Source organism: Rana temporaria, chromosome 1 (assembly GCF_905171775.1).
Source record: "Rana temporaria chromosome 1, aRanTem1.1, whole genome shotgun sequence".
Taxonomy (NCBI): domain Eukaryota; kingdom Metazoa; phylum Chordata; class Amphibia; order Anura; family Ranidae; genus Rana; species Rana temporaria.
In genome coordinates, this window is record NC_053489.1 from 295,789,107 (window position 1) to 295,816,706 (window position 27,600).

The window sequence follows — 27,600 nt, forward strand, 5'->3', positions numbered from 1 at the left end:
ACAGACACCCCCCTTAACAGTTCTGGGCCCCCTACAGTGCAGACCCCCTCCCTACAGTGCAGGCCCCCGCTACAGTACAGACCCCCTCTACAGTACAGACCCCCTCTACAGTACAGACCCCCTCTACAGTACAGACCCCCTCTACAGTACAGACCCCCTCTACAGTACAGACCCCCGCTACAATACAGACCCCCCCTTTCTACAATACAGACCCCCCCTTTCTACAATACAGACCCCCCCTTTCTACAATACAGACCCCCCCTTTCTACAATACAGACCCCCCTCCCTACAATACAGACCCCCTCTACAGTACAGACCCCCGCTACGGTGAAGACCCCCCCTTCCTGCAATACAGACCCCCCCTTCCTGCAATACAGACCCCCCCCTTCCTACCATACAGACCCCCCCTTCCTACCATACAGACCCCCCCTTCCTACCATACAGACCCCCCCTTCCTACCATACAGACCCCCCATCCTACAATACAGACCCGAGACCCCCCTTCTTACAATACAGACCCCCCCCCCATTCAGATCTATAATGTACCTGGCTCAGAACACACACCGCAGACAGAGAGCCAGAGGTAGTGGCTTGGCGGGAAGGGGGGGGGGCGGCGAGCTGCACCCGAGCCAGTCGGCACATCTGGGACTGGCGCAACAATCCCCTTCTCTCACGGCTCTGATCAGTCTCAGGCAGCGGCTGTCAGCCGAGCAGAGAAGCCGCCTCCCCCTCCTCCTGCATGCAGAGCACTGTATAGACATAAAGGAGGAGCGGGGGAGGCGGCTTCTCTGCTGACAGCCGCTGCCCGAGACTGATCAGAGCCGTGAGAGAAGGGGATCGTTGCGCCAGTCTCAGATGTGCCGACTGGCTCGGGTGCAGCTCGCAACCCCCCCCCCCCCCCCCGCAAAGCTCTGCTCGGGCCTCTCCATTACATATCTAGTCTATCATCGGCGCAATTTTAAACCCGCGGCGGCGCTGTCTTTTTTCATTCGTGGAGGGGGGGGGCCGGCCTCACACCCCCCAGTGTGTGGCACCTGGAGCGGCACGCCCCCCCGCACCCCCCTTAGTACGCCCCTGGGGGGGGGGGTTGCCGTCATCGATCAGGGAATCCCCCTCTGCCCGCTCTGATGTCCTTTTAAAAAAAAAAATGCCTGAACTGCTTCTGCCAGAAGCGATCAGCCAGGAAGCTGTCAGACCTGGTCCACCCCTGCTCCTCACTCGCACTGCACATAAATTCCCTCGCCAAATGCGAGGAGGCGATTGCAAATTTTGAGGGCTGGTTTAGTATATATCTGAACTTGGTGTTGCAGATAATTGAAACTTTCACAGTGAGCAATGATTCTGTGACAATTATGTAACAGGTGCTTACATGTAACCAACATTTTGGGAGATGGCACATTGTTTATTAAGCCACAGGGCTAGTGTTTTTAAGGCCCCTGTTTCGGTCTCTAGATTAGAGTGAGATACAGTGCCGTGCCTTGCAAAAGTATTCGGCCCCCTTGAACTTTGCGACCTTTTGCCACATTTCAGGCTTCAAACATAAAGATATAAAACTGTAATTTTTTTTGAAGAATCAACAAGTGGTACACAATCATGAAGTGGAACAAAATTTATTGGATAGTTCAAACTTTTTTAACAAATAAAAAACTGAAAAATTGGGCGTGCAAAATTATTCAGCCCCTTTACTTTCAGTGCAGCAAACTCTCTCCAGAAGTTCAGTGAGGATCTCTGAATGATTCAATGTTGACCTAAATGACTAATGATGATAAATAGAATCCACCTGTGTGTAATCAAGTCTCCGTATACATGCACCTGCACTGTGATAGTCTCAGAGGTCCGTTTAACCACTTGCCGACCGCGCTATAGCAAAAATACTGCTACAGCGCGGTCGAGTTACTGTGACAGGACGTCCCTGGGACGTCCTCGTGCACTTCCGCGTTTGCGCGTCCCCTGGGGCGCGCTCGCGGAAGTGTCCGTGCTCGCCGGGTCTAGAAGACCCGGCGCATCACGGATCACGGTAAATTGCCGCGAATCGCGGCTGTTTACCACGTGATCGCTCCGTCAAATGACGGAGCGATCACTTGTAAACAAACCGGCGTCATTTGATGACGCCGGTTCCTCCCTCTCCTCTCTGTACCGTTCGGTACAGTGCGAGAGGAGAGGGGGGGGGAGCGGGTGTCAGCAGTGCTGTGGCTGGATCAGTGACAACTGCAGTCACAGATCCAGCCATCCATCCCAGCTCAGCTATCCCTGCGCAATACTCTGCTATACCCCATACTCTGCTATACCCCATACTCTGCTATACCCCATACTCTGCCATACCCCATACTCTGCCATACCCCATACTCTGCCATACCCCATACTCTGCCATACCCCATACTCTGCCATACCCCGTTACTCTGCCATACCCCGTTACTCTGCCATACCCCGTTACTCTGCCATACCCCGTTACTCTGCCATACCCCATACTCTGCCATACCCCATACTCTGCCATACCCCATACTCTGCCATACCCCCATACTCTGCCATACCCCCATACTCTGCCATACCCCCATACTCTGCCATACCCCCATACTCTGCCATACCCCCATACTCTGCCATACCCCCATACTCTGCCATACCCCCATACTCTGCCATACCCCCATACTCTGCCATACCCCCATACTCTGCCATACCCCCATACTCTGCAATACCCCACAATACTCTGCAATACCCCATACTCTGCAATACCCTGCGCAATACTCTGCAATACCCCATACTCTGCAATACCCTGCGCAATACTCTGCAATACCCCAATACCCTGCGCGATACTCTGCAATACCCAAATACTCTGCAATACCCAAATACTCCGCAATACCCCAATACTCTGCATATATAATGTTTTGGGGTTCTATGTAATTTTCTAGCAAATAAATTGTGATTTTTCCATGTAGGAGAGAAATGTCAGAATTGGCCTGGGTGCTCCAGAACGCCTGATGGCGCTCCCTGCATGTTGGGCCTCTGTATGTGGCCACGCCGTGTAAAAGTTGCACACATGGGGTATCGCCATACTCGGGAGGAATAGCAGAATGTGTTTTGGGGTGTCATTCGTGGTATGCATATGCTGTGTGTGAGAAATAACCTGCGAATATGACAGAAACAAGTTTTTTTTTTTTTTTTTTTTACAGAATTTTCTGTCGTTTTTCTTTTATAGCGCAAAAAATAAAAAACCCAGAGGTGATCTAATACCACCAAAAGAAAGCTCTATTTGTGTGAAAAAAAGGACAAAAATTTCAAATGGGTACAATGTTGTATGACGGAGTAATTGTCATTCAAATTGTGAGAGCACCGAAAGCTGAAAATTGGTCTGGTCAGGAAGGGGGTTTAAGTGCCCAGTGGTCAAGAGGTTAAAGAGCATCATGAAGAACAAGGAACACACCAGGCAGGTCCGAGATACTGTTGTGGAGAAGTTTAAAGCCGGATTTGGATACAAAAAGATTTCCCAAGCTTTAAACATCCCAATGAGCACTGTGCAAGCGATAATATTGAAATGGAAGGAGTATCAGACCACTGCAAATCTACGAAGACCTGGCTGTCCCTCTAAACTTTCAGCTCATACAAGGAGAAGACTGATCAGAGATGCAGCCAAGAGGCCCATGATCACTCTGGATGAACTGCAGAGATCTACAGCTGAGGTGGGAGACTCTGTCCATAGGACAACAATCAGTCGTATACTGCACAAATCTGGCCTTTATGGAAGAGTGGCAAGAAGAAAGCCATTTCTTAAAGATATCCATAAAAAGTGTCATTTAAAGTTTGCCACAAGCCACCTGGGAGACGCACCAAACATGTGGAAGAAGGTGCTCTGGTCAGATGAAACCAAAATCAAACTTTTTGGCAACAATGCAAAACGTTATGTTTGGCGTAAAAGCAACACAGCTCATCACCCTGAACACACCATCCCCACTGTCAAACATGGTGGTGGCAGCATCATGGTTTGGGCCTGCTTTTCTTCAGCAGGGACAGGGAAGATGGTTAAAATTGATGGGAAGATGGATGGCGCCAAATACAGGACCATTTTGGAAGAAAACCTGATGGAGTCTGCAAAAGACCCGAGACTGGGATGAAGATTTGTCTTCCAACAAGACAATGATCCAAAACATAAAGCAAAATCTACAATGGAATGGTTCACAAATAAACATATCCAGGTGTTAGAATGGCCAAGTCAAAGTCCAGACCTGAATCCAATCGAGAATCTGTGGAAAGAACTGAAAACTGCTGTTTACAAACGCTCTCCATCCAACCTCACTGAGCTTGAGCTTTTTTGCAAGGAGGAATGGGCAAAAATTTCAGTCTCTCGATGTGCAATACTGATAGAGACATACCCCAAGCGACTTACAGCTGTAATCGCAGCAAAAGGTGGCGCTACAAAGTATTAACTTAAGGGGGCTTAATAATTTTGCACGCCCAATTTTTCAGTTTTTTATTTGTTAAAAAAGTTTGAAAAAAACAATACATTTCGTTCCACTTCATGATTGTGTCCCACTTGTTGTTGATTCTTCAAAAAAAAATACAGTTTTATATCTTTATGTTTGAAGCCTGAAATGTGGCAAAAGGTCTCAAAGTTCAAGGGGGCAGAATACTTTCGCAAGGCACTGTGTGTATGTGTGTATAATATATATATATATATATATATATATATATATATATATATATATATATATATATATATATATATATATATATATATATATATTTATTGTGAGGGGGTTAGCTCGGTAGCGGGGTGTGTGACCCCTTGGATGGGTTCACCACACACTAAATTTCTACAGACTGGCAGTCGAAGACGGTTGAAATCAAAGTTTCCGATTACTCTTCTCCTTGTATGAGCTGAAAGTTTAGAGGGACGGCCAGGTCTTCGTAGATTTGCAGTGGTCTGATACTCCTTTCATTTCAATATTATTGCTTGCACAGTGCTCCTTGGGATGTTTAAAGCTTGGGAAATCTTTTTGTATCCAAATCCAGCTTTAAACTTCTCCAACAGTATCTCGGACCTGCCTGGTGTGTTCCTTGTTCTTCATGATGCTCTCTGCACTTTAAACAGACCTCTGAGACTATCACAGTGCAGGTGCATTTATACAGAGACTTGATTACACACAGGTCGATTCTATTTATCATCATTAGTCATTTAGGTCAACATTGGATCATTCAGAGATCCTCACTGAACTTCTGGAGAGAGTTTGCTGCACTGAAAGTAAAGGGGCTGAATAATTTTGCACGCCCAATTTTTCAGTTTTTTATTTGTTAAAGTTTGAAATATCCAATAAATTTTGTTCCACTTCATGATTGTGTCCCACTTGTTGATTCTTCAAAAAAAATACAGTTTTATATCTTTATGTTTGAAGCCTGAAATGGTGGCAAAAGGTCGCAAAGTTCAAGGGGGCCGAATACTTTCGCAAGGCACTGTATATATTAATGTACGCTGAGGCTGCAATGATGGGCACCGATAGGTGGCACTGGTGGGCACTGATAAGGCGGCACTGGTGGGCCCTGAGAGGTGACACTGAGTTGGCACTGGTGGGCACTGAGCATTGGAACTATAGGTGGCACTGAGGTCACAGTTATGGGCACTGATGGGTGGCAGTGATGGGCACTGTTCAGCACTGGTAGGTGAGACTGAAATGCAGCACTGATGAGGCACTGACTGGCACCACTGGTGGACATTGATAGGTGCCAGTGATGGGCACTGATAGGTGGAACTGGTGGGCACTGACAGGTGGCACTGGCAGTGTGCATTGGTGTGCACTAATGAGGCTGATGTGCCTCTTCCACTGGGGACCGATGTCCCTTATGCAGGAGCCAGTGATTGGCTTTTTTTTTTCCTCACGCTCTCAGCGTGAGGGGGTGCACAGGGCGTGTGCAAAGGGAAGGACGTCAATTGAAGTCTTCCCAGCAATTGGGGTCCGCACTGTAGCCGTCATTCGGCTATAGCGCGGGCCTCTAGTGGTTAACCATTTAGTGTTTAACAAATGCATATAATTCAAAATACCCAATCCTAATTGTATGATTTCCATATACTTTGTGTAATATTTCTTTAGTAACCAATACCCACATTTTCATTATATTTCTTCTGTGATCGTTTTGTGACAAAATGTTTCCTATTTAAAGTGCATGTATTCTTCATACAGCCCCACATACACCTTTCATACCTATCACACAATCCGTGTCTCTTTACCAGTCCATTAACCACCCCTTTGGGTCCTCTCTCTCGCCAATTAAGTGATCAGCTGTGCCCTTAAGTCGCCCATGCAGTTATTATATTTCTATATTTGAAATGCTATTTTCCAGTTCTTCTATAATTTTTCCCTTATGGGATGCCAACCACCCCGCCACCCCCTCTGGGGAATCAAAAAACAGAGTCTCCCCCAAGGCGGTCACTCGCAGTCTTGCTGGATTTAACGGGGCATAGGGTCCTTTCAGTTGTAGTTTACATTTGATTTCCAGAAACTTAGCCCTCCATTTTTGCAGTTTCGGTGAGAAATCTGGGTAGATGGATACCCCTGCACCTTCATAGAGAATATCACCCATTTCCCTGGCCTTCTGTAATATGGTTACTTTGCCCTTTATAAAAGAGCATTTTTACCAGGAGGGATCTTGGGTGGCCCCCTGGTGGAGGAGGTCTAGAGGGCACCCTATGAGCGCTCTCCATTGCAAAAAAGGGTGAAAAAGTGTGCTTTCGAAATAGTTCCTGGAACCATTTTTCGAGAAATACCACAGGGTCGGGCCCTCACTGTGCTTGAGGAGCCCCATGATGCTTACATTTTCCCTTTGCATCCTGTTTAACATGTCGTCCATTTTTATCTCATAATTAGCCATTTGTTCTCTTACAGTTCTTATCTCCTGCTTAAGGGGGTTTGGGTCATCCACCAATAGACTTGCTATCCCTTCGAAGGACGATGGTCCTTTCTCGTACTTTTTGTAGGTCATGCTTAACAAAGGATAGCTCTTCCCTGATGGTTTTAAGCTGGTCAGACAGTTCACCTAAAGATGTCCTACTGGAATGAAGTGCCTGCTGGACTTCTTTCAGTGTTGGTTCTCTTTCTGTTAAGGCTCCAGCTCCAGTCGAGGGTTCTGGGACATCCTGGATGTCCTCGCCTGCAGGTTTCAATCCTGTGTGATTTACCTCTGGTGCTGCTATGGCTTGACCTTGTTTTTTCCTTACAGATGTGTCCCCGGTATGCATCTTAGATTGCACTTGCAGGTTCTGTTGCCCCCCTTTTGTGGGGGTTTGGCCCTGGGTATGGGCAAATGTCTCTAGTTTGGCAGCTGCCTGGTTCTCCTCCACATTTCGTTGTGATTGGGTACTGGAACTGGCACTGTCCTGTTGCACTGGGTCTTCCCCTCTCTTCCTCATCATAAGGCCCCGTACACATGGACGGACAATCCGGCGAAAAACGGTTTGCCAGACCGTTTTCAGCGGATATGTCCACCCGGAGATTTCTGTCTGATGGTTGTACACACCATCAGACAGAAATCCGCGCGTAAACAATACGCGGGGACCTGGCCACGCCGTCGCCGCGACGATGACATGGCAACGTGGGCGGCCCTGGAAGTTCAAAGCTTCAGAATCAGTACGACGCATGCGAGGGATGGCGGTCGGTCGGACGTGTCCGGTGAGTCTGTACAGACGACTGAACACGTCCGACGGACAGGTTTCCAGCGGACAGATTTCTTAGCAGGCTAAGAAATTTTTGTCCGCTGGAAACTGTCCGATCCGCCGGACAATTGTCGGTCGGGGCTACACACGACCGGATCTGTCCGCTGAAACTGGTCCGTCGGACCAGTTTCAGCGGATAGATCCGGTCGTGTGTACGGGGCCTAACTGTGTTATAATTACCCAGCACAACTCCCCACCTTGGGGCAGAGGGTGAAGCTTACTCCAGAGAGAGAGGGATAAAAGGGAAAGCAGAATGAGGCCAGAAAAGTGGCACCACAATAATCCAAGGGGGACCTCCTTAAATCCCCCCCCCCCTCGGCTGCAGAGAACTGGGTATCCCAGATACAGGGTGTAGAGTGCTAAATGTCCACCAGGTGTCGCTAAAGACAAAGCCTAGTCTTTTCTGATAGATGTGTTGCAAATGCTGGACTCGCGTTTCAGCTTTGAGGTTTCTCCTCTCTACAGTTGGTATCCCAGCTGTGTGACCTCTCCCCTAGTTCAGTGTCAGACCATCCATACAACACAGAGGTATCCAAAGGATGGTGGCGGACCGGGTACTGCAGGCACACCAGTGGCTCTCCTCTCTCTCTCTGGTCACTCAATTCCTCTGTGAAAACCAGGTTCCCCTGATGGAACGGCGAGGCAGCAGAGCGGCTGGATCCAGGGTAAGCCGTCCCCACGCTACTGCATCGGCTCCAGCTTGCAGAATTTCTTCTGGAGCTGCGGCAGAGCTAGATCACACACGTCCGCACTCTAGAGCATCCTGTCACGCCCGCCTCGTTACTCTAATACTTGACCATTTCCCTGATCTAAAAGTCGTCAAACTTGTCCTAACCCCTAAAATAATACTTTATCATTTTAACATCCCAATAATACATGATCATAACCTTTTTTTTCCCTCCCCTGGACACCTTTAAAAAGACTTAAAAAATGTGCCTAAGTCTGCATTTTGCATGTGTGCTTTGGCTTTAATGCATTTTATTGGCCAGAATATTAATATATTTTGGCCATTAAAATGCATTAAAATGCAAACTCGCCTAAACATGTCTAGCACTGTTGTGCATTTTTTGGTGAATAAACTCTCCTCTGAACGAACTAGTGATAGATTTAAATTTCTTTTTTTTTGTCTTTATCGATAAGCGTGGGACACAGAACAGGCTGTAAATCATGACTACCTAGGTTATGTGGCACCTATAGGTGAATGGACCCTGGCTGGAAGCAAAGTTTTTTTCCACCAGTGTCAGAAATGGCGGATGTGTGCGAACGTCCACGCAGCGGAATGGAAGTAGATCATGGGGGCGAATTGGGCGGCCATCTTTGTAAAGAAAATAAGCTGGTGTTTTTCCTAAGGCTTCTTGCAGTGGTGGCAGCTTAGGCCATTTGCACTTAAGGTAGCCTGGAGGCACAGCCCTGTTATTCATCATGACGCTTGGATGTCTTTCAGGATGCAAGAAAAGGAGACCACACCTGGGAAGGGTCCTAGTGCATTTCCATTAAGCCCAGAAGAGGGCTTGTAGTACCAATGATTTTTTATCTCCTGATAGACCAGAGGTAATGGGTGCATCTGAGCCACACCCTTTGTCTGATATTGTGGCCACTGCAGAGGTGTTACCTCAGTTTCTGTCAGTAAGGACAACTTGGCTTTGGCTGGCCCGAAAAGGAAAATTGCTGGCATGCTCACCTCCATGGTGCAAGGTAGGAGGGGTCCCCTTCACCAAATACCACTCCGTTATGGAGGAAGAATGGGTGGATATTGATGAGGAGGTGGTCAGGGTAGAATGTGAAGAGTGTAAGAGGGTCCACATCTGAGTACTCTGAGCCTAAGAAATTTAGGGGGCTATTTGTTTCACAAACTCAGTGGGTGTTAGTGCAATGTGTCTCTGAGATGGTTCAGTCTGATTTCAGTTTACCTCCTGCTGAATCCTCATCAGTTAAGTATCCCTCTTTGGGGTGCCTTGGAGTTCACAAGAATTTCCCATGCATCCTCTTTTAAAAGACATGTAGTCTGTGGGATCACCCAGGTGTTTGTGCCAAAGATATTTTCTTAACTTAATCCAATGGAAGATTTTTTTTAGAAAAAGTGGGCGATGCCTGCAGCAGTGTCCTGTCTCAATGGGATTCTGACCTGCTCATTTGATAATGTTCAATGACCCAGCGGACAAGAGACTGGGTATGCTGTTGAAAGCTTGCTTTGCCTTGGCTGGCTCTGCTATGCATCCTACACTGGCAGCCATTGGTGTTTGCCAAAGCCTTAACTGCATTAAGCAGTTGGTAAAAAAAAATGTCATGCTGATGCATACACTAGTGAAATGCCTGGGCCCTGTGTTTTGCTGTAGATGCCCTAATCAAGAAGTGGAAAATGGGGGGTTCTGTTTAAACCAACTACGGTCAGGTAGACCAAACTAAAATTTCAGCCACAACTGCCAGGAAAATTGTTCAGGATGCAAAGAAAAACCCACAAATAACTTCAGGTGAAATACAAAACTCTCTGAAAACATGTGGTGTGGCTGTTTCAAGATGCACAATAAGGAGGCACTTGAAGAAAGGTGGGCTGCATGGTCAATTTGCCAGAAGAAAACTATTACTATGCAAATTCCACAAAGAATCCAGCTTACAATACGCCAAACAGCACAGAGACAAACCTCAAACCTTCTGGCGCAAAGTCATTTGAAGTGATGGGACACAAAATTTTGCTTTTTGGCCACAACCATAAACGCTACATTTGGAGAGGAGTCAACAAAAGGCCTATGATGAAACATATGGGGTTGGATCGCTGATGTTTTGTGGGATGTGTGAGCTACAAAAGCACATGAAATTTGGTCTAAATTGATGGCAAGATGAATGCAGTATGTTATCAAAAAAAGTACTGGAGGAACATTTGCATGTATCGGCTAGGAAGCTGTGCATGGGACGTTCTTGGACATTCCAACATGACAATGATTCAAAACACAAGGCCAAGTTGACCTGTCATTGGCTACAGCAGAATAAAGTGAAGGTTCTGGAGTGGCCATCTCAGTCTCCTGACCTCCATATCATTGAGCCAATCTGGGAAGATCTCAAACGTGCAGTTCATGCAAGACAGCCCAAGAATTTACAGGAACTGGAGGCTTTTTGCCAAGAGGAATGGGCAGCTTTACCATCTGAGAAGATAAAAGGCCTCATCCATAAATACCACAAAATATTTCAAGCTGTCATTAATGTTAAAGGGGGCAATACACGGTATTAAGAACTGGGGTAATGTAAACTTTTGAGCAGGGTCATTTGGGTAGTTTCTGTTGCCATTATGATTTAAAAACAGTAAACACAGTTGATTGATAATTAATAGATTCAGCCAAACACCAACCAATGGTGAAAGAAATGTTTTTGTTATTCATATTCTCTGAAAAATGGCCAAGAAATCCTAAATTCTGTAATGTAAACTTATGAGCACAACTGTATATATATTAGAATTCGGATGTGCAACGTCCCACATTTTTGGATGTGCCTTAACAGCAGGGATGAGGTCTGTCTGTGAAACCTCACGTGCCATGCTGCAGCCAGGGAGAGCATATATGCACACACCCAAGCAAAGAAGCAAATGAAACGGGGAACTACCTGGTCGGACTATATTTTTCCGGATTCTCATTAATTTAAATAGTCTATTGTTGCATCAACCAGAAAAATGCATTAACGCCTCTAAACGCCAGAGGCCATGTTTTCCTCAAAACCATTTTTTGCTGCTAAACTCTCTTGCCTTTACACTCCTGTAAACACCTGTGTGGGCATGGACACATAGACTAAACATCCAGGGGAGTTTTGAGGCATGAGCTATAGGTTTTAGTTTTTGCCTTTAAATGCAAAGAAGACAAGTGGATGTGTGGTTATTCATGTTTTATATTTTCTCTCTATTTTAGGAATGCTGCCTTTGCAGTTTAAGAGGAGGGGCACTAAAGCAAACTACTGATGATAAGTAAGTAACAGTACCATAAGTACTTGCACAATGATGTTTTTGTTTTAATAAACATTTTTTATATTAAAAACGGTACCATAAATGTCTACCTTTAATGTTTAAAGGGGTTGTAAAGGTAAAAAAAAAAAAAAATCCCTAAATAGCTTCCTTTACCTTAATGCAGTTCTCTTCACTTACCTCATCCTTCGATTTTGCCTTTAAATATCCTTATTTCTTCTGAGAAATCCTCACTTCCTGTTCTGTCTGTAACTACACACCGTAATGCAAAGCTTTCTCCCTGGTGTGGAGAAAGCCTCTTGAGGGGGGAGGGGGCGAGCAGGGGTGTCAGGACGCCCACTAACACACAGCTCCTTTCTCTATCTGCAAAGTAGAGAGTGTCCTGACACTCCTGCTCGCCCCCTCAAGAGAGTCTCTCCACACCAGGGAGAAAGCCTTGCATTATGGTGTGTAGTTACAAACAGAAGAACAGGAAGTGAGGATTTCTCAGAAGAAATAAGGACATTTAAAAGCAAAATCGAAGGATGAGGTAAGTGAAGGAGGACTGCACTAAGGTAAAGAAAGCTATTCGGGGAAAACATTTTTTACCTTTACAACCCATTTAACTCTAGGCAGATATAAAAGATAAATGAATGCAGTTCTGTATATTTATTAATACATCATTAAATGTTTTTATTTTATTTTTTTTTAACACACGTGGTGTGAGTACCTGAATTTGACTTTGTGTTAGCCTCTTCCAATCTCTGTACAGAGAGAGGAAGAAGCAGCACAAGGAGCCTATTGAATCATGTGCTGACAAGAAACCTGCTGATAGGAGAGAGCAGAGTGACAGATAAATAGGTTTATCACTGTGCTACTTGTCCTTTCACTGTCCAGTCACAGGTTGGGGAAGGATCCATGATGACCTGAACTTAGAGGAAGTGCGTTGAATGATTGTCATAATGCAACCTGGAAGACTTACACCATTTAGTGGTGAAAAAGAAGCACTGTGATTAAATGTAAAAATTGCAGCAAAGGCTTTTTTTCCTTTTTGTTTGTTTTGTTGAGCTATTCCAACATTTTAACACAACATGATTATTTAGTGGAGTAGATGTTTCTGGATCACTGATGGAACTCTTTAACTGTAGCTCATATAACGTGCATCTACTGCACAATTAATAGGGTGCTCACTGTGACAGTTTGTAAAGGATCTTTCAAATATTTGCCCCCTGTCTTGTGGAATTGCATAGCAACAGTCTCTGGTTGTCTTCTTGCCTGTTAGGAAAAAAGATTCAAGCCCACTATGTAGGTGTCAGGCTAGGAGTATATGTAACAGTGCAACCCTTCCGATGTGCTGAATATGCAGATAAAGAGGAGCTTTAGGCTCCCTCCAAAAAATTAAGTCTGCAACTACAAATACTGTAGCTGCTGACTTATAGTATTATGGCACTTACCTTTCCAGGAATTCAGTGATATCCTCACCCGAGCCAATTTTTCAATCGACTATCGGGTGCTGACACCACCATTTTGACTAAGGGAAACCAGCAGTGAAGCCCTGTGGCTTCACAGCTGGTTCCCTATTGCACATGCGCCACACGAACTGTGCTGTGAGAATGGGCTGGCTATGGGGGAGGACTGAACGTCTGTCTCAGTATGCCGTGGAAAACTAAGCCAGAGTGGGAGCGGGTGCCTGGCAAAAACAGGTACCCCCCCAAAAGGAGCCAAATGTGCGGAGAGGAGGCAGACAAGCGGAGCTTCTCCTTTTGGGTGGAGCTCCGCTTTCAGTAAGAAATAGAACATACCACAAGCAGAGTTGTAGGCATAGCAGGCTTGCTGGTTCTTGTGGTGCATTGCTGCAGATGTCAGTAAGGCAGCAAAGACTGTGTTTATTAGGAGCAAGTCGAGTAATATCAGTGAGTCTGATAACACAGGAGAGTGAGGTAGACAAGCAAGTTTCACAGGTGTACATCAGAGTCCAAACGACACACAGACAGCAGTGAGGTGAGAGTAGGGTCAGAGCAAACTGGGTCATACATGGCAATACACAGAGCAGATATAGGCTGGGTCAAGCAAGAGCACACAAGGTAGCATTTGCTGTCATGAACACTTGTGTGTACAACAGTGTGGGGGTTTATTTACTAAAACTGGAGAGTGCAAAATCTGGCGCAGCTGTGCATGGTAGCCAATTAGCTTCTAACTTAAGCTTGTTTAATTAAGCTTTGACAAAAAAAACTGATTTCTATGCAGAACACTTTACAGTTTTAGCAAATCAACCCCAGTGTGCTTTAGGCCCCTTTCAGACGTGCGGACCGTATGTCCGCATTTTCATCCATCCGTTGTGGATGAAAACGGGACATACATTGGTCCCTATGTGATTGCGGGTGTCAGTGGATGACCACCCGCTGACACCCGTAGTCACCCGCCTCCGCAAAATCGGACGGAAGAAAATCCTATTTTTCTTCCGTCTATCGGATCGGGTGAACACGGACATACGGTCCGTGTTCATCCGATCCCCCCATAGGGGAGAGCGTAGGAAAGACAGGGCGGTCCTTGCACAGTGTTCGGGGACCGCCCTGTCAGCCGACGGCTCAGCGGGGATTTTACGGAGGATCCCCGCTGAGCTTGACGGACACACAGAGGCGGATCATTACTGATCCGCCCCGTGTGAAAGAGCCCTTAAACATGGGCAGCAACGAGCTGGCCAAGCTTTAATTTCCAGGTAAGCGATGTCTCGTCGAGTTTTGCTCAGTGTTGAAGGGGCAGTCTAAATCCTGGTACTGACGGCAAGAAAGTGTAAGGGCTCTTTCACACGGGCGGACCGTATTTTTCATCCATCCGTGTACGGATGGAAAAGGGACATACATTGGTCCCTATGAGATTGCGGGTATCACCGGATGAACATCCGCTGACACCCGATCTCACTCGGTTCCACAATCCTCAGATTCTGCAGACGGAGGAAAACCCTATTTTTCCATCCGTCATCGGATCGGATAAACATTGACAGATGGTCCGTGTTCATCCGATCCCCCCATAGGGGAGAGCGGAGATCTGACAGGGCGGTCCCTGCACATTGTGCGGGGACCGCCCTGTCATCCGGCGGCTAAGCGTGGATCAACGGAGCTATCCCCGGTGAGCAAGCAGAGGTTCACGGGGCGGATCATCACGGATCCCTCCCGTGTGAAAGATGCCTAATGGTGTTTTCTTGCACTGGAGGAACATGGTATTGTTGGCTTAGATTCACAGAGAGGGAAAGGGCTAAAATGAGCTCCCCACTGAGACCAATATGCTACTGGACTAACGTGCGCCTGACTGCAGAGTACTATATGCTTCTGCCTGAGAGCCTGATCTGTGGATCAAATGTCTTATGCTGATGCCTTACAAGAGTTATGCTGCGTACACACGGTCGGAATTTCCAACAAGAAAAGTTCGATGTGAGCTTTTGGTTGGAAATTCCGACCGTGTGTAGGCCCCATTGGACTTTTTCTGTCATAGTTTCCGACATCAAAAATTTGAGAGCTGGTTCTCAAATTTTCCAACGGGAAAAGTTCTGGATCGTCTGTATGCAATTCCGACGCGCAAAAAAACACGCATGCTCGAAATCGATTCCACACATGCCTCGGGATCATTGAATTTAATTTTTCTCGGCTCGTTGTAGTGTTGTACGTCACCGCGTTCTTGACGGTCGGAATTTTGTGTGACTGTGTGTATGCAACACAAGTTTGAGCCAAAGTTCCGTCAACATTTTTTTTCCTTGTTTTCTTGTCGGAATTTCCAATTGTGTGTACGCGGCATTACAGTAAAAGTTTGCTTCCAGTAAGGTGAAAGATGTGCAAAATAATATTCAAAAGTGGTGCTGCTCTCCCAAATGCTAATGTTCTAGTATCCCTTTAAATCTGCTTGCATACCAATTTTTTAAAGGGTCACTAAAGGATTTTTTTTTTTTAGCTAAATAGCTTCCTTTACCTTACTGCAGTACTGGTTTCATGTCCTCATTGCTCGTTTTTGCTTTGATGTTGCTGTAAAACTGCTTTGATCTCCACACTTCCTGGTTGTCTGGCTCCTTATAACCACAGTACTGGGAGCTTTTCACGATGGTCTAAGCTGTCATTACTGTTTGTCTAAAACTCCTCAGAACCAATCAGATTAATTTTAAAAACAAAACACTGCCCTGGATTTGTTTGTTTTTGTTCTGTGGGTCTCTTTACTTCACATAAACATGAAATCAGTTTAAAAACGAAAGTGAAACTACAGGCACATTATATGATTGAATTGAATCTATGTTTAATCATTTTTAAAAGGAATCCGTTAACTTTTATGTCTCTATACCCTGTAAACAGTAATTTCAGCAAAACATTTTTTTTCCTTTAGTGATCCTTTAAATCAGCATATCATACCAAACCATATATAACATTAACAAAACAAACAATGTATTGGTCCATAAAGTGTACTTTGGTATGAATTTGCTTGCATATGCTCAATCTTTCATAAAAAACAGGCTTGTGTTCACATATCTAAACGACTGCTTCCTCATTATTCAACACGATGTGCTCCAATCATCCACATGCATTAGTGATAATCCCCTCACTCGAAGTGTCCTCACCTGGGGGATAGGACCAACCAATGGCTATATGTGCTTGTGTCCCTCACTGGGGATCTGTTTTATGCCGTTTTAGATCCCCAGAGTGACAAAAGCACATATAGACCATTGGTTGGTCTTCTCCCCCCAGGCGAGGGCCCATCGGATGAGGGGATTATCACTAATGCATGTGGATGATTGGAGCACATAGTAGTGAATACTAATTAAGGAAGCAGTTGTTTGGATATGTGAACACAAGCCTTTTTTTTATGTAAAATTGAGCATGTGACATGATGATTTTCTGGCTGAGTAGTACTTGTTGGCGATTGGTGGTTTGAGTATATAAAAGTGTTAAATAGTTTTCTTCAGTCTTTTTATAGAATGAAATGGCTATGAAAGCCTTTTTGTGATAATCATAATGCTACAATAAAGCATTGAAAATGCTGAACATTTGTTGGATACTTACTACCAGTTATACCAGCTGTGCGCCAGCACAATTCTAGTGCAGGCCCAAAAAAGCTTTCTTAACCACTTCAGCTCCGGAAGGTTTTACCCCCCTTTCTGACCAGTCAATTTTTTACAATACTGCACTGCATTGCTTTAACTGACAATTGCACGGGCGTGCAACACTGTACCCAAATAAAATTTGATGTCCCTTTTTTCCCTCGCACAAATAGAGCTTTCTTTTGGTGGTATTTGATCACCTCTGAGGTTTTTATTTTTTACGCAATAAGCAAAGACCACCAATTTTCTGCTATAAAACACATTCATTAAAAAAAATGTAAAAAATCAAATTTCTTCATCAATCTAGGCTTATATGTATCCCAATAAGCGTATATTGATTGGTTTGCACAAAAGTTATAGCTTTTACAAACTATGGGATAGATTTATGGACTTTTTTTTATTGTTTTTACTAGTAATGACGGGGATCAGCGTTTAATGGGACTGTGACTTTGTGAGGGACAGATCTGACACTAAAATACACTTTTTGGGGACCAGTGACACCAATACAGTAATCAATCCCCAAAAAAATGCACTGTCACTGTACTAATGACACTGGCAGGGAAGGGGTTAACGGGGGCAATCAAAGGGTCAACTATGTTTTCTGGGAGTACTTTCTTACTGTGTAGGGGATGGTTTAACTGAAGTAAGGCAGAGATCCGTGTTCCTGCTTAGCAAAAACACAAGATCTGTCTTTTTTTACTAGCAGAACAGAGATCTGCCTTGTTTATATAAGCAGATTGCCATTCTGCCTCTCTGCAACGATCGATGGGTTGCCCGCTGTATCCAATCACAGTGGGAGCGGGTCTCCGGGAGTACATGCGCCCCAGAGCCAAAGAAAGGAATTGCGTACAGGTACGTGATTTTGCGCTTAAGCGCTGCACTTTTACTACTTCCCTCCTAAATCTTACTTTTAATGTCTTAAAAATGCCCACTGGCAATTCACAAACCAGTTTAGGCTTTGGGAAGGGTATGTCTGTGAACAACTTCCATAGCAATTTGCTCAGTGAAATTGTATGTACATTTGTTCTGTGTGAATGTGGGGAAAAACAAATATTAGAGTGGTTGTAATCCTTGCATATACCCAGTGAAGTGACCAACTTCAGGTACAGTATACAAAGAGATGGAAAAATATTAGGGCTGTTACTGATCAAAATTTTTCTGTTCGATTAATTGTTTTTTTTTTTTTAAATCGATTAATCGACTAATTTCGATTAATTATAACGCACATACAGATCCAACTACTTTTAGCAGATCTCCTTGCAGGCTGATTCCCAGTGCAGCTGCCAACAACTGGAAAAATGGATAGCAGGATACAAAAAACACACAAAGGCAGCGCTCGATGGGAATAGCATTAAAACTTTTATAGTCTTCAAGTAGGTAACCAAATAAATATTGCACTGGAGATAAAATCGATGTAGCTACATAAACTGTAAAAATGGTGTGAGTTTCTACTGTTAAAAAAAAAAAAAAAATGGTGTGAGTAATACCAAACGGTACCAAAAGCAGTCAAAAAACTTGTAGCCAAGTATGATACTGGTATAAAAATGTGTACAACGATACCACTGCTGAATCCAGATGAGAGGTTAACATCAGTCCGTCGGTATGTAGATGTCCCATGAAGGGAACTATCACAACTCCCAGAGGATGGCTGTAGAATCCCAGGTTGATAGAGGGAAGTGTAACAGCCCTTGCGTGTGGCAGATAGTAAGGTCCCGCCGGCATGCAGATATGAAGGCACAGCAAAGGAGCCCTTCAGATGGACACGGCAAGCCCCGCCGGTGTCCATGACGTTACTGGATCTCCGACGGAACTCCCTGAAGGAGAGCTCTGAGAGATTTTTGGAGGGAAGGGACACGACCCTTTCACACAGGAACAGGCTATCAATCGGCTGGATCTCCCTCCCATCAACTTTGTTTTCTTGGTGTCAGGAAAACTTGTCAGAAGTGATTCATGCTGATGACAGAGAAATGGAGAAGCAGACAGAAATGACAGTTGGTGCGTTTAACTGAGACAAGTACACACTATAGTGTAAAATACTATTAATATTTCATGTCTGAGGTTTACAACCAAATTAAACTATTTCCTGCACTGGATGAATGTCTTCCATGGGTTTGAAATGGAAAATACTGCATTCAGGCAAACATTAGCTCTGCTGCAGGCTCATACAATACTCAGTGAGTGACCATGCTTCCCTTGCACCAGATCAGGACCAGATTTCAACACTGATCCCTGCATTTGGCTCTAGTTTCCATTTCAGGCATGCAACACGTAGTAATCCTTATAAAGGCAGATTTTTCTGCAACTATGCCACAATTTCTCAGACATCTAAAAGCTTTTCTACAACCACCTATGGCCAGGGCTTGACATTGTCTGACTTGTTTTCTGACTCTACTGCCTCTACCCAAGTTGGATTCCAATATGCCAGGATAGAAGAACTGGACATGGAAGAAAATCAAGAACTTCTGCAGAAGATTTGTCACCCCCAAACTCCTACACACCTTAACGAGGAAGTAAACCCTGATGGGCTTTACTTCCTCTTTATTTCCCTGCAAAGGTAAAGCATGGGCTACTATGCATCGCTGTTCCACTGACGGAAACGTCCATCTTTAACCCTCTTCCTTCCGGGGCCACGATTTCCGGCTCTGTGACTGACTGAAGTCGCAGGAGCTGGCAGTCACAGCATGACCTCCTCATTTAGAAACGGCACGATCGCTTGCATGCTTGCGCCGTAGACATCGGCACATGTCTTTATTGTAAATATCTCCTAAACTGTGGAGGTTTTGGAGATATTTCCAGCACCGACAGGTAAGCCTTAATCTAGACTTGCCTGTAGGTAAAAGTCATTGTACAGGGTGTACAACCAATTTAAGTTGAGAGATCACCAGTCAGCTGTTTGTAAAAGTAAATTGTCTTTATTAGCTGCTCAGAAACGAGCAAAAACAGCTTTATTCAGCAAAATAAAGAAAAACAGTCCATAGTCCTAGTCTGGGATTTTTTTTTTTTTTTTTGAGAGAGAAAACAAGTGCAGGTACTCCCTATTCTGAGTCACCCCTTGCCTCCACCCCTTACCCACCACCTAGCACTGTCCCTTGGTTACTCACCCTACCCACCTCCCTATACCGCCCTTTTTACAGAACACAGAACCAAGTATTTTGTGGTGCTAAGTATTTTGTATGGAATGTGTTAATGAAAACAAGAAAGCCAGCAACAATATATCTCCCAACATCCGTAGATCTCTCCCTCAACAGTAGATCCCTCCCAGCAACAATAGATCCCCTTCCCAGTAACTATAGATAACCCCCAACAAAAATAGATTTCCCAGCAACAATAGACCCCACAGTGACAATTGATCCCCTAGCAGCCAGCATCAAAAGACCCTCCAGCACACCCCACTACCTCTTGTCATTACATACATAAAGTGCTGGAGGTGCCGCAACTGCATTCCCCCACATTCCTGCTAAAAAAAAAACCCTGGTCCTAGTTTAATTTATACCACACAAAATGGCTCACTGCCTCCAAATTCTGTATCCCAAATGAGGACTACCAGTCCAAAATCGGTCCTCTCCTGTTCAACCAGACTACTCCAGAACCCCTCACCCTAAATAGGTAAGAACCCCTGAGTACTAAAAATGTTCATTAAACTTTCCCTTAATGGGACCACACCCCAAACAGTTGGGAAGTATGCCTCTCATTCAGTACCCATCCATGGAGTCCTTACCAGTGTGCAGCTGTGGATATGCTCACTTCTCCATCTTGCAATGCCCCTTTTTTATACAAAAAAAACCTGCCAAATCTAAAAAGACATTCCTTATTTAGGAACAGTTTATAACATTTAGTTTTAAAAAATATATTTAAAGGGGTTGTAAAAATTTTGTTTTGTATTTTCTTAATAGGTTACTTTAAGCTTGTGCATTGTTGGTTCACTTACCTTTTCCTTCAATTTCCCTTTTAAATGTTTTTTTTCCTTTGTTTTCTTTGTCTGAATTTCTCACTTCCTGTTCCTCCTCAGTAAATTGTTCAGTAAGCTGTTCTAAATGACTTTCCACCGCTCGGATGATGGTGGAAAGCTTACTGAGGAGAAACAGGAAGTGAGAAATTCAAACAAAGAAAAAAAACATTTAGAAGGGAAATGGAAGAAAAAGGTAAGTGAGCCAACAATGCACTAGCTTAAAGGAACCTATTTAGAAAATAAAAGACGAACCTTTACAACCCCTTTAATCCAGTGGAAATAGAGTTGTCTAATAAGTGATCTATTCCAGTAGTTGATCATGCCATCTTAGTTTTAAATCTCCTTCCGCCAATGTTCCTTCTTTCAAAGATTCCACAGATAGGAATTTAAAGACTTGTTTAAAGGGTCACTAAAGGAAAAAAAAATGTTTAGCTGAAATGACTGTTTACAGGGTATAGAGACATAAAAGTTAACCGATTCCTATTAAAAATGGATAAAAATCAATCATATAATGTGCCTCTAGTTTCACTTTCGTTTTTAAACTGGTTTCATGTTTCTGTGAAGTAGAGAGAGAGACACAGAACAAAAACAAACAAATCCAGGACAGTGTTTTGTTTTTAAAATGAATCTGATTGGTTTTGAGGAGTTTTAGACACACAGCTTGGACCACAGTGATAAGCTGCCATGAGATTTTTCATAAGGAGCCAGACAAGCAGGAAGTGTGGAGATCAGAGCAGAATTACAGCTACTTCAAAGCAAAAACGAACAATGAGGACATGAAACCAGGACTGCAGTAAGGTAAAGGAAGCTATTTAGCTAAAAAAATATTTTCCTTTAGTGATCCTTTAAAGGCTTTGCACATGCAGAACCAGCTATTGCTGCAATTTCTGTCTGTCAAAGTGCAGCTAACTGGACTTGGAGAACGGACAATTGGCACAATCCTTTATTCCAAGATCATGCCTTACCTGAGCAATTGCATACTTTACCTTCTGACTTGCCCTTTTGTGTGGATGGCCTAGATCAAGTACCAAAGCAAATGATCAGAATGGCTCTAATTTCCATTAATATGTGGAGAATCTTGTGGCTCAAAGTCTGGACAGCTGAAGCTGCCTGTAAAAGGTGCTTCACACATGTTGTTTTTTTGAATGAGCACTACTTTTTTACCTGGAGTCACTACCGCTTTAGATGCAGAGCACCTACTCACTCCACCCAGGCTTCATTTTCAAAACCTAAGTTTAGTCCTCCTTTCTTCTCTCATATCAACCAAACCTGCCCAAGGGCAGTGAGATTTGCAGAATTCCCTAAACCACCTCTTGCCCAGGTACTAGTTGTGCCCCCACAAGATGGGTTCAAAGGATTTTATTCAAACCTATTCACGGTTGTAAAGCCCAACAATGGTATTTGTCCTAGTCTGGACCTCAAATCCCCCAACAAATACCTTCAAATTCTGTGAATGGAATCCACAGTATAAGTGATTGCCTCTGAGGCTAGGGGGATATCTGGCTTCTGTAGAACTCCGAGATTTCTGTCTGTATATTCCAATTTATTCACCTCATCAGCATTTTCTGCACTTTGCAGTGGAAGACCATCATTTCTAGGTCTATTAAAGTGTTTTGCTTTATCCTCTGTTACTAGAGTTTTCACAAAGGCTCCATGACCTCTTTTTTCCCTGAACTCAGGGCATCCAGTTCTCAAGTACCCCCAACAGCTCATGTTTTCATGATTTCCCTCCAATGAAGCGGCTGTGGTAATCACTAAGGCAGTCAGACTAATCAAATCACCTATGCAAAATAATGAAAAGCCTGAAAACATGACCCATTGAGGGTATTTGAGGACTGGAGTTGAAAAACATTGATCTAGACGACCTTCTCCTGAAGGACTTATCTTTTTCCAGCTATCTACAAATGTCCATGGGACAAATTGGAAGCTCCAGACTTTTGGTTTGGTGATTTGCTTCCTAAAATCTGCTTTTTGTTTTCTTTCCATTTTTGAGTCTGATCCTGATCCCAAGAAAATAATTTCTTTCCAGATAATAAAATGCTATCTCTGTGCTTACATGCTCCATAAGAGTTCTAGGCCCAATGACCTCATGATGGCCTTTCTTCAAAGCTGTTTCATTTACCCAATTTTATTTAAGCTTATCCAGTACAACTTCTTGCTGACTTGCTTCTTCTCTTAATCTGCCCATGCTCCTGCCCACCCTAGATCTGTCAGTCCCAGTCTAGCTTTATCAATAGGGAAGTCTTTCCTTCCATATCACTTGAAAGTGACACCAACAAATGCTAGTCTTTCAGGTTGGGGAGGCATGTTCCAGTTCCTTACATTTAAGAGAACATGGTCACCCGTTTAAGCCAAGCTCCCCATCAACATCCTGGAGCTCAGAGCAAGAAGGATGGCTCTGAAATACTGGACCCCCCTTCTGCAAAAACAATCGGGTTGCAATCAGACAATGCCACATCAGCCACAAAGGAGGCACCAGGACCCATGTAGCTTTGAAGGAAGCAAGTCAGATCATGTCATGGACAGAGACTCTCCCTGTCCAGCGATATCTGCAGTCCACATCCCAGGAGTAGACAACTAGAAAGGGAATTATGCCTCCTAGATCAGGGGCAGTTGGCCCTTCACCCTGACATATCTTCCACTTAATGGCAGAACAAGGGGACGCTGGATGTAGATATTCTGGCCTCCAGATTCAATAACAAGCTACCTCTGTTTGTGTTCAGCATCAAGAATCCTCTTGCACTGGCCTTGCATGCCTTGATAATCCCCTGTTCTCAGTTCAGTCTAATCAATGCCTTCTCTACGTTCGACCTTCTCTGTTGCCCAAAATAGAGCAAGAGAAGATGCAAGAAATTCCCATTGCACGAACTTGCTCAGAAGAACCTGGTACACAGACCTATTCAAACTACTAGGAGTTGACCCCTGCCTTCTCCCTGATTAGCCAGACCACCTTGCTCGGGGCCCTCTTTCATCCTGGTTCTCAGTCACTACCTTTTTAAGAGCATGACTGTTGAAGCCCGGGTCTTAAAGAGATCTATTATCGAACCTGGAGATCCTTTTTGGCTTGGTGTGAACACAGGCATTTCAATCCTGGAGATTATTCTGTGCCTCACATTCTGTCCTTTCTGCAAGAAGGACTCGACTAGAACTTAGCCTGAAAGGACAGGTTTCGGTCATGTCCATTCTCTTTCAAAAACCTCTGGCTTCGCTCTCTAGTCGGAAACCTTCATTGAGGACATATCTCAGATGAGGACCACTTACAGCACTCTGTCCTGCCCTAAAGCACCCTGTTCATACCTTTTTAAAGGTTTTACTAGGTGGACATCCATTCTTCTGGAGAAACGGGTTTTAACTGCAAGGTTCTTGCAGTGGAACAAGGAAGTTAGGCCTATTGGCCTGTTGGACCCTTGTTGGTGTTGGGCCTAGAAATTCCTCCTTTTGTTATATATATTGTTATATATATTTTTTAAACTAACAAAATGCTTAATGTTTTTATTTTAATTCAAAGTAAAACTGAAGGCAAAACTTTATTTTTTATAACTTTGGTAGACTAAGGCAGGCCATATATTATGCAATTTTCTCTCCTTCAGCCATGGGCTATAGCCACCGGCAGTGATCGACAAAAAAAAAAAAACAGGCTGGTTGTACTGAAGTCAATTTAACAATTTCAGTACAACCAGATCGCCCATAGACGGATACAAATTATGCTGGTTTGTGCTGCAATGTCCAGAAGTTCAATCCATCTATGGCTGGCTTGAAAGGGTTAGAACTTCATCAGGTTTTTTTTTTTTTTTTGTCTTCAGTGTCCCATTGTGGACATTTCCCTTTACTTTCTGCCCCTTCGCCAAAACAAGAGCTGAGAGGAAATCCCTCCAAAGTTCCTCTTTGAGTTGTCACCAGAACTAGAAGGTTTGCCCTCCACAACCCAAAATTTGGGATTTTCTTTTACTTTCACTTTCGATGATATTGGTAAGCTAGACAGATAGAGGATTAATCTTCATAACGGGGGGGTGGGGGGGTACAGACAGCAATAAAAAAACCTTAATAGTAAAGCAAACTGTGTTGTACATTTAGATGGTGCTAGCATAAAACATTCATCTAAAGAATATGCTCACCTGTCTCTTGAAAGACTAATGGACAAAAAATATGCCCCATTAGGACGCGCCACCATGGCCGCGCTCCCGCTGTTATTTTACACAGTAGGAGCCAATGATCATTCGTAGGAGAGGCAGATGGGCTGTCTGCCTATGTAAACAAGGCAGACCGTAGTTCTGTCAGAGGGAGAGAGAGATCTTGTGTTCCTGCTAATCAGGAACACAGATGTCTCTCTTCCTCCAGTCAGTCCTAGATTCCTTAGATCGCCCCTAATGTTAACCCCTTCCCCGCTAGTGGCATTTTTTAGCACTGATTACTGAATTAGTGTCACTGGTCCCCGATAAGTGTCGCTTAGTGTCCAATTTGTCTGCTGCAATGTCACAGTAAAAAAGAACAAAAAGCGGCGCCCTCTAAGCGTAGTATGAGGTTTAATATGGCAAACAAACAACAACAAATCATATGAGGGATTACTCACAAAAGTAGAGGGAATACAGGTATTAAAATATTGGTGTCATCTGAGGCTGACGTCCGGGCAGTGTAGACTCTGCTGGAAAGGTCTTTGATGCAGGCTTCAGGCAGCGGGATGGTTGATCCACACGATAATGGCCGTGGGGGGTGTCTCTGGGGATCCCCGGATGGTGTTACAGCACTAGTACTGGGGGAAGACGAGACGCCACATTCGGCGCGGTGGAGCGCAGCCGTGGAGCGCAAAACTGTCGTACGTCACTTCGTACGTCACTTCCGGGTGAAACCTCAGGGTGATGCGCGCGTTCGAGACATGCGTGTCTCTTCATCAGGCTCTATATCATATAGAGCCTGATGAAGAGACACGCATGTCTCGAACGCGCGCATCACCCTGAGGTTTCACCCGGAAGTGACGTACGAAGTGACGTACGACAGTTTTGCGCTCCACGGCTGCGCTCCACCGCGCCGAATGTGGCGTCTCGTCTTCCCCCAGTACTAGTGCTGTAACACCATCCGGGGATCCCCAGAGACACCCCCCACGGCCATTATCGTGTGGATCAACCATCCCGCTGCCTGAAGCCTGCATCAAAGACCTTTCCAGCAGAGTCTACACTGCCCGGACGTCAGCCTCAGATGACACCAATATTTTAATACCTGTATTCCCTCTACTTTTGTGAGTAATCCCTCATATGATTTGTTGTTGTTTGTTTGCCATATTAAACCTCATACTACGCTTAGAGGGCGCCGCTTTTTGTTCTTTTTTATTGTTTCTCCAGAATTGCTTCTTCTTGACAGCTGGCAGCCCTCCAAGCAAGAGAGTATTTACCTAATCTATAAACTTTTGTGCCATCGTTCCATGAATTTTTCAATGGACTGAACTTTTATCACAAAAACTTTAAAAACTTTACTTTTATTTTTATTTTTCATTTTTATTAATTGTTTTTAATACATTTTTTAAATTCCTCATTTTTCATTAATATCTTGATGGATAGCTGAATTGGATCATTGTCCTACTCCAAAAATCCTCCCCCCCCTCCCTTTTCATTATTTCCTCATCCTTCAGCTTTTTTCATAAGTTTCACCTTTTTAATACTCCTATTCCAAAACGTATATCTTCATCCCCTTCATTTCATTATAGTGAGCGCTTGATTTTATTTGTTTTTTGCAATGTCACAGTCCTGCTAAAAATTGCTGGTCGCCGCCATTACTAGTAAAAATAAAAACGCCATAAAAATATCCCATAGTATGTCGATGCGATAACTTTTGCGGAAAAACAATTAAAATACACTAATTGGAATTTGTTTCTACCAAAAATATGTAGCCGAATGCATATTGGCCTTGACATTTTTATTGGGTATGTTTTATAGCAGAACGTAAAAATAGATTGTTTTTTTTTTTTCCCAAAATTGTCACTTTTTTTTGTTTGTAGCGCAAAAAAAAACAACAAAACAAAAAAAAACAGAGGTGATCAAATACTACCATTTATTTAGCTCTATATGTGGGGGAAAAAAAGGACATACATTTTATTTGGGTACAGCGTCGCATGACCACCCAATTGTCAGTTAAAGTAACGCAGTGGAGTATCGCAAAAAATGGCCTGGTCATTAAGGGGGTAAAATCTTTCGGGGCTGAAGTGGTTAATTTATGCTTTAAAGATTTTTCCATTGAAGAGATTACAGATTAGTAACTCTGGTAAAATCAATATTCTAGAAAATCACGCTGATTGAATCTATTCATACTTTAAAGCGGAGTTCCGGCCACAATTTCACTTTTTAAATATAAATACCCCTGTAATACACAAGCTTAATGTATTTTAGTAAAGTTAGTCTGTAAACTAAGGTCCGTTTTGTTAGGTTGTTACAGCATTTAGACACTTTATAAAATAGAAATTGACTGGGGCCATCTTAAGTGTGGGCATCATGAAGCCAGACTGTATGACTTCCTGGATTTCAGCCTTGCAGATCTCGCACATGCTCAGTGCTGCACAAGCAGTGTAATAGGCCTCAGATCAGGTTTCAGCACCTGTACTGTCCAAGTCACATGATTCTTTGAGACTGGGGAGTGCACAGACTCCTGGAAAGTTACACCCACTACATTCCCAGGAGTCTGTGCGGTGTAGGTTAAGCACCTAGGTGCAGGAAGAGGGAAGATTAACTATTCTGCCTAGCAACAACACTTTGAAGGCATCTAAAAAATATATATATTTTCTTAAAGGACTAATGAAATTTTTTTAAAACTACTGATGTAATGTTATATTTATGGGTGGAACTCCACTTTAAGTAACCAGTGAGAAGGAGGACCTTTCACGCTTAATACAGTGTCTATGTAGGTTTTCCCTATCTGCCATTTGAGCTTGGATTGCCCTGTACTGACAGATACTGACATCTGCTG

General features: G+C 43.9%; 1 protein-coding gene across 1 annotated transcript in view; it reads left to right on the forward strand.

The window, feature by feature from the left end:
- KDM4C (lysine demethylase 4C) overlaps positions 1 to 27,600 on the forward strand; it is a 705,949-nt gene that overhangs the window by 490,576 nt on the left and 187,773 nt on the right. The window contains exon 16 of the mRNA XM_040357651.1: positions 11,589 to 11,644. Coding sequence (XP_040213585.1) covers positions 11,589 to 11,644 — 56 coding nt within the window. The remainder of the gene's footprint in view (positions 1 to 11,588; positions 11,645 to 27,600) is intronic.